General features: G+C 30.9%; 2 protein-coding genes and 2 long non-coding RNA genes across 8 annotated transcripts in view; 2 read left to right on the top strand and 2 right to left on the bottom strand.

Moving 5' to 3' along the window:
• LOC138123654 (uncharacterized) overlaps positions 1-12,294 on the top strand; it is a 145,668-nt gene that overhangs the window by 70,355 nt on the left and 63,019 nt on the right. The gene's annotated exons all lie outside the window — the stretch shown is intronic.
• LOC138122588 (uncharacterized) overlaps positions 1-12,294 on the top strand; it is an 83,385-nt gene that overhangs the window by 38,255 nt on the left and 32,836 nt on the right. The window lies entirely within an intron of this gene.
• The window catches only part of LOC138122791 (phospholipid phosphatase 1-like), a 28,495-nt gene that overhangs the window by 6,796 nt on the left and 9,405 nt on the right, over positions 1-12,294 (bottom strand). The window lies entirely within an intron of this gene.
• On the bottom strand, positions 873-12,290 carry LOC138122790 (uncharacterized). Its single transcript, XM_069037085.1, has 2 exons — positions 1,031-12,290; positions 873-981 (listed from the first exon to the last, which is right to left on the bottom strand). Exon 1 carries the CDS (start codon positions 10,065-10,067, stop codon positions 7,974-7,976), a length of 2,094 nt encoding a protein of 697 aa, XP_068893186.1. The 5' UTR covers positions 10,068-12,290; the 3' UTR covers positions 873-981; positions 1,031-7,973.

Raw genomic sequence — 12,294 nt, 5'->3', positions numbered from 1 at the left:
ATGAAGGAAGTGACAACTTTTTTTAAATTGTACTGTTAAAGAGTGATATGTTTAGATACACACTGACTGACTTTATTACTACTATAACGGCCCCTTCAGCACACAGCACTTTTTAAGGTAAAACACCCCGTTTTTCAAGGGTTAACAGAAAAGCAAAAAAAAATCGTGAAAACACCCCGTTTTTCAAGGGTAAACAGAAAAGCAGAAAAAATCGTGAAATCACTTCCCATTTTAAAGGTATATTTTAAAATTAACATTTTTAAGGAAAACACCCCCGATTGTCAATGGTAAATAGAAAAGCAGAAAAAATCCTGAAAACACTCCTGTTTTTAAAGCCAGCGTAAATTCATTTTTGAAACTCGATGTCTTGTGGTAATTTAGATTTCATAATTAATAAATACAAACCCGGTTCGTTAATAAATACTGTTTTGACATCAATTTTCTTGACGCCTTGTTTTAGGGCGTCTGGAAAATCTATCTTTTTAAGGAAAACAACCTGATTTTCAAGGTAACTCGAAAAGTGCAAAATTTATAAGGCCCCCCTCAGAACATTTGCCCTGTTTCTATAAGGTAGAAAGCATGCCATACAAACTCATGTAGATGGGTCTATTCAACACAACAGTTCAAAATTAATGATTCAGGAAATCCACCCATTGAACAAAATTTTGATAAAAATAAACCTTTATAAGGCACCTCCAGACTCTTTGTTTTTTAAGCATTTTGACTTTGTTTTTTTATTGGGCCATTTCAGTACACATGAATACGATTTCGGCGAAACCGATTCACCTTTGAAAACACTTTAAAATTCGTCATTTTGTCCTGTTTGGGTTCCATCCTTTTGATTTAAGTGTTGGAAAATATATATTTGTCAATTAATGCAAATGATTTTATTTTTAATTTACATTAATTTTGAAATTTATAATGATTTTTTATTAGATGATCCTTCATGATTCTTCTTATACAAGTGGACTTGAGCGGTTGCTACAAATAAAATAAAAAATAAAATAGATTTGCTAGATTGATTTCTCACTTCAAGTCCAAATAGTTTACTAAAGCCACCACACACTCATTTTTCAGATCTGCCGTGGCAAAACTTAGATGGATATCTTCTCTTCTCTCTTCTTCCCCTTCTTGTTCATCGATTTAATTTCCGTAAAGCTAACCTGTTGGGTCTCTACGATTGTATTGCGAATTGTGACTGGAGTTTTCTGCATGCTGTGAACGATGTGAATGTGGCAGTCGGTTTATTTTATGAAAAGTTATATGACATGTTTCGGCAGTTTGTACCGCTGAACAGAGCGAATTCTTCACATTATCCGGTCTGGTATACAACCGACATTATTAGGAAATTAAAACACAAGTTTAAGGTTTTTAAAAAATACAAAAAAACTAAGTCACGCTCTACATTAATTGAATTTAGGACCTTGAGACGTGATCTTAAGATCAGCATTAATGCAGCATACCATGAGTACATTTCTACGGTTGAACAGCAACTAACTCACGACCCTCGTTGTTTTTGGTCATTTGTGAACCATAAAAGGAAATCTAGTACTATTCCTTCAGTTATGCAATTAGATGAGGTCGAGTACTCCACCCCGCATACTATCGCTAACGCCTTTCTATCCTACTTCAAAAAGAATTTTTCGTCACCATCAATGACGGATTTTCAGTTTAATAATCCTTGTAACAACAATTATATTCATTTGCCAAGTATTTCTACTGATGATATCCTAAGGCATCTTTTAAAACTGAAGCCGTCTTCTGCCAGCGGTGATGATGCCCTTCCTGGTTTTATCCTTAAGGATTGTGCTCAAATACTGGTTACGCCTTTGCATTTTTTATACAATTTAATTTTAACAACCTCAGTTTATCCGTGCTTATGGAAGGTTGGTAAGATTTGTCCTATATTCAAGTCGGGTAAGAAGAATATCATCTCAAATTATAGACCTGTCACCATTCTACCGCATATTTCCAAGGTATTTGAGTCTATTATTTACTCTTATATGTATATATACTAATGTACAAAATGTTATCTCTGAACATCAGCATGGATTTTTTAGGGGTAGGTCTACGTCCACCAATTTATCCTGCATCTCGCACTTCATTTCAGCTGCGTTGGATAAAAATACTCAGGTTGATGTCATCTACACCGACTTTTCAAAAGCATTTGATCGCATCGATCATAATATCTTATTAAATAAACTCAGACACTTCGGGTTCAGTGACTCTCTTTTAAATCTATTCGAGTCTTATTTATTGGATCGTTTTTGTTACGTAAATGTTTTAGGTTTCTATTCTGCTCGGCTAGTTGTAAATTCAGGTGTTCCCCAAGGGTCTAATTTAGATCCCTTGCTTTTCCTTTTGTTTATTAACGATATCGTTGAAATATTTAGTTTAAATGTGCTTTTGTTTGCCGATGATGTTAAGCTGTATTCTACTATTAGAGATATTTCTGACTGTATGCGTTTGCAATCAAATGTTGATGTGCTTTATGGTTGGTGTCGCAGTAATGGTCTCCCCTTGAATCGTGACAAATGCTACATTCTCTCGTTCGATTATAGAATTGGGAATGCTTCATTGACTAGGTGTTTCACTTTCAAGGATTTAGGCGTTACATTTGACGCTCAATTCACCTTCAACGAACATGTTGATATTATTGTGGCATCATCAGTCAAAACTTTAGGTTTCATCTTTCGATCGTGCAAACGATTCAGGTCTGAGAGTTGCTTAAGGGCACTTTATTTTACCTTGGTCAGATCTAAATTGGAGTACTGTTCAATTGTATGGTCGCCGATCTATCGAAGAGGTGTTGATGCTTTGGAGTCGGTTCAGAGGAAGTTTGCCAAGTATCTTCTGTTCAAGTTAATTGCTGAATTTCCTCCAAGAGGTACTCCTAATTCTGTTCTTTATGATATGGCAAATCTGCGTTCTCTCAATATGAGACGCAATGATAGTTTTCTGATATTTCTATATAAGATCATACACGGCATTATTAATTCTCCCTTCTTGTTATCCCAAATTTATTTCAATGTGCCTCGGGCAAATCTTAGATCTGGTCGTTTTTTTTTATGTTCCGCGAGCAGTTACTAATATACTGCATCGTTCCCCTCTTTATACTGCCTGCACATTATTCAATAGCAACTGCAGTGAGTGCGATATTTTTGTGATTAGTCTTGGACAATTTAAGAGATTGATTACCTGCATTTCAGAGGTTTAATTGAGCGTTTCCCGTAACGGGTACACAGTCGCTTTTTGAGCTGTTGCATTGTATAACGCTGTTTACTGTTGGTTTTTGTTTGGGTGTACAACCTGTTAACCAACATACCAAATAATAATAATAATAATATTATTTTTAATTGCTTTTCACATGGTAATTTATCGTTAAAAATAAATGAACAACCCACTATGATGAGATTAAATTTGGCAGCTTGATTGTAAAACACAACTAGGCCTGGATCGGGATGTGTCCCTTTCCTAATCTCCATCGTGACGTCTTTAAAACATGGGCCGTCGTCGTCTTGGACTTGTACTTTTCTGAATTGAACCAATGTCATTGCTTTGTTGTTGGCTAATAATTTACGACTAATTCGTATCCGCTGCGCTTGACGATATTCTTCTAACATTTTTTCCATATCCATTTTATCAACAAAAATGTAGATAACTGGCTTTTACCACGCTTTTTATATTCTTCTTTATCTCACAATTCTGACTACACAAGGGCAAACTGCACATACGCTGCCAAGGCGAATGCCACAGAACCGACGGAATAAACAAAACAGTTCTTTCTTCTTCCCTAAAGGTGTTCAGACAGACATAAAACAATCGAGTGGAAACTACGATGGCCACAAAACATAGGCATAGGATGGCATTTCTTTAAAATAACAATAATACAGAATATCAAAACAGCCATTTTGCATATGCGCACAACCCATACGCCAATCCCTAAAACCAGTATTAATTTTCCGAGATACCTAGGCAACCAATTTAACACTACTGCTGCATGCAATTTATCATTGACATTATAATAAAATGGACGGACTTAGAGAGAGAGGTGGTGGTGACAATACATAAAAATAGATAGAAAGAAAAAAGTAATTATCAGCTGATCGAATGTTGTCAATCTTTCCATCAGGTTGGCAACACTGACTTCTGAATCTGTCAAATTTGAAAGACTTGTTTCGGAGGAATATTTGAATTTAAAGTGTTAGTGTTTTATCTTATTGTTCACTTGTGTAATTGTTTAGTGGTTTAGTTGTTCAGTAGTTTGTTTGTTCAGTAGTTTGTACGTTTAAACATTGTCAGAAACTATTAGTAGTAGTTAGATAAATGCAATGGTCGTAAAGTATTGGGTGTTTGGGTGCAAAAATAGTTTTAAAAAGCATAGTACTCGTAACATATCATTTCATCCGTAAGTTAAATAACAATAGTGTTATCAATATAAAGACGTTGTTATTGTAGTTTTCCCAAGGAAAACAAAGAATCTTTCTTGTAGAAAACATTACAGCTAAGAAAAGAGGTTATGTGTGTACTGTCAGTTGTCAGCCGTATTTGTTGTCAAATGTCAAATCTGACGTAGCCTATTGTCACGTGGTACATCACCACTTTACCCTACAATTGCAATGATCCTACGCTAAAACATCACTAGGCTTCGTCCATTTATTATAATGTCAATGCAATTTATGTATATTTCAAAATTCAAAAGATTTATAACTTTCCATAAATAGGTTAGACCTTAACAAGTCTTCAATTATTATTTGTATGTACATTAAATTTCCAATTTGTATAATAAGTAATATGATGGAATAAAAACGATAGATAAATAACTTCTTCAAAATTATTATTTTTTTAATTAATGTGTCTCAAAAACTATAACAAGTTAATGTACTATAAATAAACGATTAATATCCAAATGGTACTGTATCAAAGGTTTCTAGAATAACCCTCTTATCATAAACAAAACCAAATTCTTTTGTTTCTATTTATTTAAAAGTTCTTTAGTTTTAGAATCCCTGGTAATTCGATTATATTGTGTACTGATTTTACTGTCTTTCTTTTCTAAAATATTATTTATACTATCGGAATTAATCTTTTCGGACGTTTCATAATTTAACGTGAATCCTTTTATTCTACAAACAACTTTACCCGTATTAGTCTTATAACAATAACTTTTTGGACCTGTTGATATCCAGTCTATTATCCATACGCCTTTATTTAATTCGTCTGTCCAATCTCCCAATAGACAGCCCGTTTTAACAGTGTTTTTTCCATCGTCTATATATATAATACTATCTGTATCATAATATGCCACACTTTTTCCTAACTTATCTAACATTTCGTATAATCTTAGTCTTGCGTTTGCAGTTGTAAAGGCAGCTATAAATATATTGGTATTGAAATCATTTTCAACATAACAATCTTTTAACTTATAATCAATTTGTAACATATTTTCATTTATATCGTTTATACGTATATTATCAAGTTTCTCGTCTAATAAAATTTCATATAACCTTTTAACATCTGTAACATATTCTGTTGCGCCCATATTTTGTCTTTGCCCAAATTTACCCCATAAAGAATTTAAGCAGATTTTTGCAACAGCTCTCTTTCCAGGATTATTTTCTATTTTACCCAATTCGATACCTAGAATTTCTTTTACGGCTTTTCTATATTCTTCTTCTGATTCAAAATCATCCTGCCAAGGACTTGTTTCTAATTTAATTTTCATAAAGGCTTTCACATATCCTTTAAATAAATATGATGATTTTTTGTAAAAATGCCAAACCTCATCAATAGTTATTATTTTGTACCCCTTTTCAATTGCTTTTTTTACTTCGTTGGTACACCAGGTTCCTCTGATAATTCTTTGAGATTCCGTATGAGAACATTTATCTTTTTGATTATTTAATTTTGCACACAATTGACATAATGGAAATGTTAGTTTTTCATCACCAGATTTGGTTTTATTCTTAACAGGTAAAACGGGGTGATACAAACCTTTTGGTGGTAAAATTGCACATTTTATTAAACCATACCAATCTGAATTATACGTACGAGGTTTGAATATTTTAGTAGGATGTCCAACTGGATAATCATCGTAACATTGTACTGTTGGATATAAACTGCAAATATCTATATATTTCAATTTCTTTGCCTTAACGCGCAATTTTGTTGCATTCGTTCTTCCACCAAAGAATGCGTTTCTAGGATTAAGTTCTTCCAATTCCTTAATTTCTTCTTCAATTTGTTTCATTTCTTTCTTATATTCTTTTGACTTTGTCTACTCACATTCCCACATTTCTATTAAATTATAACCAGCTTTTTTTATGGGCAGGGGACGATTGCGCCGATATGACCTGCCATAATCCGGGGTCTCCCAAACTACCTGTAATCCACAGGTACGATTGCGCCAGTACTAAGTTTAATCCCTTAACGGGAAGGGTAATTGGAAAAGTACCTGTACCTGTTTGCAAATAAAGTTGGGGTAGTTGAGAATATTCGGACAACGTTTTAGTAAAATCATTAGTTTCGTCCAACAATATTCAAGTGATCGCTGGAATAAACGCTACAATGGAGAAGATGCTTAGTGAACGTGGCAAGATTCTTGTAATTTTCGAAAATTTTAAATTCCGAAATATACGTATGTAGTTTGTATATATTTTTTTGTAAATAAATGGTTTGTTGAGAATCTTTTATATTATTTGGTTTTCATAATTGCTTTTAAACATCGTTGGGGCCCACCATTACCTACTACCTGTATTTTATTGAGGGGCTTACAGAATCAGGGGTGCGGCGCAATCGTGCCCAGGTATTAACAACCACTTGGGTCGCCTCGGCGCAATCGTACCATCGGCTTAAAACAACTCAGGTAATACCGGCGCAATCGTCCTGTGCCGTTTTTTATTTGCTCACTTCTTTCTATTGTTTTCTCATAAAGATCTTCCATAGTTGTTTTATTCTTATTATTAATAAAATCTGAACTATAACATTTTGTACAACCGTGCCAAAAACAACCGTGATATTGGTAAACAGTATTGGATTTTTCATCAAACCCGTCAACTTTTGATCCACATATTTTCACTTCACCATTGTTCAATGCGTGTTTTATATTTGGATTATGAAAACTATTTAACCATGAAATTGATTGTTGAGAATATTGATCTTTTTTCAGATTATCAACAACAGCTATTGTATCTTTCTTAATATATTTTGATCTATATATAGCCAAGCAAACACCTGCAATAGTAATATATCTAAAAGGATCTATATTAGCAATTTCTAGAAACTGATTTCTTAATTCAAGACATCCTCTTCTTAATATGTCAACATCAGAATTACAATAATCATAAAGTTCTTTTTTAAAATCAAACAAATAATTTTCTTTTCTTTTTTGTTTATGCCATTCTAAAAATTCGTCTCTTTCTTTTGGTTTCATAGAATTAACACCATAGTATTTTGTATCAGGTATTTTTCCAATATAGTTCTGATTTTCTGTAGTATTGAAGAAATGTGGAAAATATCCTTTTTTAAGTTCTTTTAGACCGAATGTTTTAGGGAAATTTTTTAAATGTCCTTGAACAAAATTACTACTATCAATAATTCTTAAATTAATTGATTTTATTTCCATTAGCATTATTTTAGATCCATTATATACGCAGAAAGGTTTAATACCGTTTTCAACGCAATATTTTAGAATAAAGTAAGAATCATAACCTTTAGAATAATGTGCAATAGCTGTGTGCCCTCGATGATCTCTAGAAATTAACCATTTACAGAAATCTTCGTTACTCTTAAAAGAATTAACATTTCCGCTAAAATCGTAAGATATAACTAAATTAGCGATGTGTTTGCCTGTTTCTTGCATCGCTTCATAATCAAAGAATAAATATTTTTTTGTATAGGTACAATGGTTTGTATGCCTTGTAGAACCACAGTTAACACATTTAAACGGTTTCGTATCATTCAGTGGTTTTTTATTAATTTTTGCAATCACAGCATTGATAAACCCAATAGTTTTTGTTTTCAATTTTTTCCTTAAAGTATATTATAGTACAACCTTTTTCGTTACAATTTTTACAACCTTTTACTGTGTATTCCTTGTCATTTTCTTTTATTTTTGTTTGGCAGATTCCACCTTTTTGTCGTTTCCATTGTATATAACATTTATATTTTAATATTTCAACTTCTTTACAACAATTTCGACATTTTTCCCATCCACATCTGTGTTCTTTACAACCCTCTTCTATCATTTTGTTACCTTTTTTAATGATTTGATTACCCTTCTTGTTATTTCCTTCTTCAATCATTTTTTTACCTTCGTCAACCATTTTATCACCTCTTTTGAGTATTTTATTACACTTTAAGCATTTATGAAATCTTTCACAAACTTCTGAATGATTTTCTAAACATTCTTGATTAAAACAGTATCTATTGCATTTTTCACAATATATTCTAGAGTCTTCTTTGTGTTTGGGGTTAAAACACATTAGGCACATTTTCTTTTCTTTTTTGCATTTATGGTCGTCTTTGATTTGATATGGTTTATCACATTTTTTACAATAATAAGACTGACCGTAGAAACCTGTCATACTATTGATTGTATCGAAATGATTTCCATTTTTATATAAATAAACTTTCACATCTTTTTCAGGTCCTGAATATATTATAGAATTAAAACATTCGGCTGCTACGATTTTTATTTGAATATTTAATAATCTTTCTATATTCGCAATATCATCTAAAGTAAAATAGTTTCTATTATATTCCCCAAGTTGATTACATAGTTCTTGAGCTAAAGTAGTTTGTAAATTTCTTCCCATTCTTATGTATCTTATATCATTATGATCATATTCTCTACCAAGTATAATATTTGTATGATAAGTTAATCCAACAATAACAGCTCTTGGGCAACATAAATTATCTTTGTTTTTTATCGATGTTATGCTTTTCTTTGTTCGTGAGTCTTCTGCTATATTTAGCAATCTTTTCGCATTAGTAGCACCTCTAGGCATATTAACTACTTCAGCATTAAACGTACAACCGTATATATCTAAATCTTGATTTGAAGTTAAGATACTTTCAATATTGTTTAATAAATTATTAATATCTGAGGTTCTTGACATACCTGTTGAAATAGGATTCCAAAGATCAGGATGATTAACCACTATATTCACTAAATCTCCTTCTTTGAAATTTGTTTTCTGTTTTACTATTTTAATCATTTCCTTTAATCCCTCTCTAACAGCAGTAATTTTTTTCATAATTATGTCTGAAAGATCAGAATCGGATGATTCTTCCTCTTTCAATAATATAACTTTATAGTAAACTTTATGTTTCCTCCATCTTTTGGTGTATGCAGCATTTGTTTCTATTATTTTAATTTTAGATTTTTTTGAAAACTCTGTAAAATAACTATATTCGAAAGCGAACGGTTGGTCGTTAATTTTTTGTAATAATTCTGCCTTCTTCATTTTAGAGTAACCTTTGATATTCTTTTCTTTAGCAATTTTTCTTAATTCTTTTATCGTTGTATTCTGAGTTGATTCGTTTTTTGACATGGTTTCCTCTAATAATTCCTCTAAACTTTGCGACCCGATTTCTTTAAGAACAGTATTTAAATTCGCTTCGCTCATGAGGGCATTATCTGAAATTTGATTCACTAGATCTGTCTTTTTACTATTTTGCTTTATCTTTAGACCTAGTTTTTCAGCAATTGATTTTAATTTTTTAATATTGAGTCTACTTAATTTATTAAACCAGTCGCCAGCATCGAGCTCTTCTTTTAGAATAAATTTTATGAGGTCTGATTTAGTCTTCGAGTTGTATTGTGAATAGTTTCTTAAGCCCAGTCTTTTTGCGATGGCTTTTATTTTTTTTAAACTTAGTTTATTTAGCACAATCTCATTATTTGATTGTGGTGTTAAAAAATATTTATCCATCGAGGACGACTCATGTGTCAAAGATGAACTCTTATCTGAACTCGATGACGAATTGCCTTCACTAATTTGTTCAATTATAATTTTATTGAAGTCGGAGTAAAAGATACTGTTGGTAATTCGTCTTCGACTCATGACCCTATGGTGAATTTATGTGATTTTAATAAAGAAATTGACACATTTTTAATTGCAAATCATCATATGTATATTTTTTATAAGAAGTATGTTTGGTTAGTCAATTTAAAAGATATGACTTATGATAAAGAACCGAAATTAATTAAAGATTATTTATATTTTTTGCCTGATGATTTTAAAGAAGTTTCGCATATTTATCAAAGACCTTCAGGTGATGTTTTAATAATTGTTAAAAATTTATATTATTTAATTGATTTTCCAAGTTTTAATGTTAAAAGTGGATACAATGGTCAATCTATTGAAAATTTAGGAATACCAAAAGGAAAAAGAATTGATGCGATATTTAGAACTTATTCTGGAAAAACATATATATTTTATGATAAAGCTTTATATATTGAGTTTGATGAGTGTTTGTTTAGATCAAAGAAAAACGGTCTTATTTCAGAATTATTTGGTGGAATACCTCCAAATATAAACAGAGCATTCAGATATAGAAATTTATATTTCTTTAAAGATAAAATGTTTTACGAATTTGATGATATTTCGAATACATTAGTTAAATCTGATAAATTTGACTTGACAGTTTTTGGATTTAAATGTGGTCTTATCGATCAAATAATAAAACTAATTAATCGTCTGTGATTCTTATAATCGCGTTTTTTATTCTTCAAGAACGAGTTGGAAACTTTCCCGGTCGTCAAATGATTTGTAGAATTTTTCTGAAGTGTATACCGTTTGGGTATGCACCAACTCATATGATTCTTTTAAATAAATTTTATCTATTTTTGACATAAGTAGTTCTATAATTATCCTAATCCTCTATTATTACTATAACAGGTTAAAATCTTTGAAAAAATGTTAATTTAAATCGGGGATGTTTACCCTTGAAAATCGGGATGTTTTCACGATTTTTTTTTGCTTTTCTGTTAACCCTTGAAAAACGGGGTGTTTTACGTTAAAAAGTGCTGTGTGCTGAAGGGGCCGTTATAGTAGTTTTATTTGAAAGAATTCATTTTATCCATTTTAATAGGGCAGTAGAATCTTGTAACAATGATTATCGGTTGAGTACAGAAGGGATTCAATTTACTTGAAAAAATATGTGAGATTAGAGGATAGTTAACGAACAAGTATTACCAGAAAACAGTTTAGAAGTTTATTTGAACGATTAATTTTTGAAACTCATGAAAAAGAAAAGAGGCAGATCCAGACATCCAGTATGAAATAAAATTTAGCCTGATATTTGGCTAGAACAAACATTTTGGTTTATACTCGTATTTAGATGTTATTAAGTATTTTCAAAAAAAATGTAGGCATACTCTTACAGAGAGTTGTATGGATATTGTTGTCTTATCATTGTTTAGACATTTCAATTTCTTTAAACAAGCGATTTTTTAATAGAATGTTATAATTTTATCAAGTATAAAAGTAGTGGACCATGAAAACAAAAAACATTTTAGCTAAAAGGAAAAAAATGTTTAAAAAAGGTTTAAAAGCATATTTGTATTTAAATAAAAGCTAAAAAAAGATAATATTACTCATTACTGTGGCAATAACTTCCCAAAGTACAATATTTTCTTATCAATGTTTATCATTATTAATTATATCTTCATATTAATCTGTTTTACTATAAGCTCTGAAATTTTAGTTTTAGTTTAGTTAGGATTAGTTTATTAGTTAATATTTAGGTAAACTTATATCGTTTCCGGTACTTTAGTTATTTACACTGTCAAAGTACTAGTTGTAAGCACTACATTTATTTCAATTATTACATTATAGAAATATTATGTACAACCAGTTTACTTCAACAACACATGTACGAGTATAAATAAGTTACTTATTTTGTAAATTTTTTGATTTTAAATTATTGTCGGCTATAATATAACTAGTGGTATGGTTATTATCGATGATATTATGAGTGAAATTTCACGAATTTAAAATCATCGATGATTAATCATACCACGTGTTATATTCGATGAGACAATATAATGAATGAAATACAAAATTATTCATTTATTTGTCAAACTGACAAATTTATTTCAATCAAAAATCGTAACGACGAAAGTATAATAAATAAGATAATAATTTTTTGTTTTTTTATTATCGCTGTGATAGCCATGCAACTAAGGACTTTACGCGTTTTCATTGGATTATTCATGATCACGTGATACATGAATTATATTGTCTAAAGATATATTTTTCCAAATATAAAATGTTCAAAGTGTTACTT

This window comes from Tenebrio molitor, chromosome 2, assembly GCF_963966145.1.
Source record: "Tenebrio molitor chromosome 2, icTenMoli1.1, whole genome shotgun sequence".
Lineage (NCBI taxonomy): Eukaryota > Metazoa > Arthropoda > Insecta > Coleoptera > Tenebrionidae > Tenebrio > Tenebrio molitor.
The sequence above is the reverse complement of the archived record's forward strand: the minus strand, read 5'-3'. Positions and strand labels throughout refer to the sequence as shown.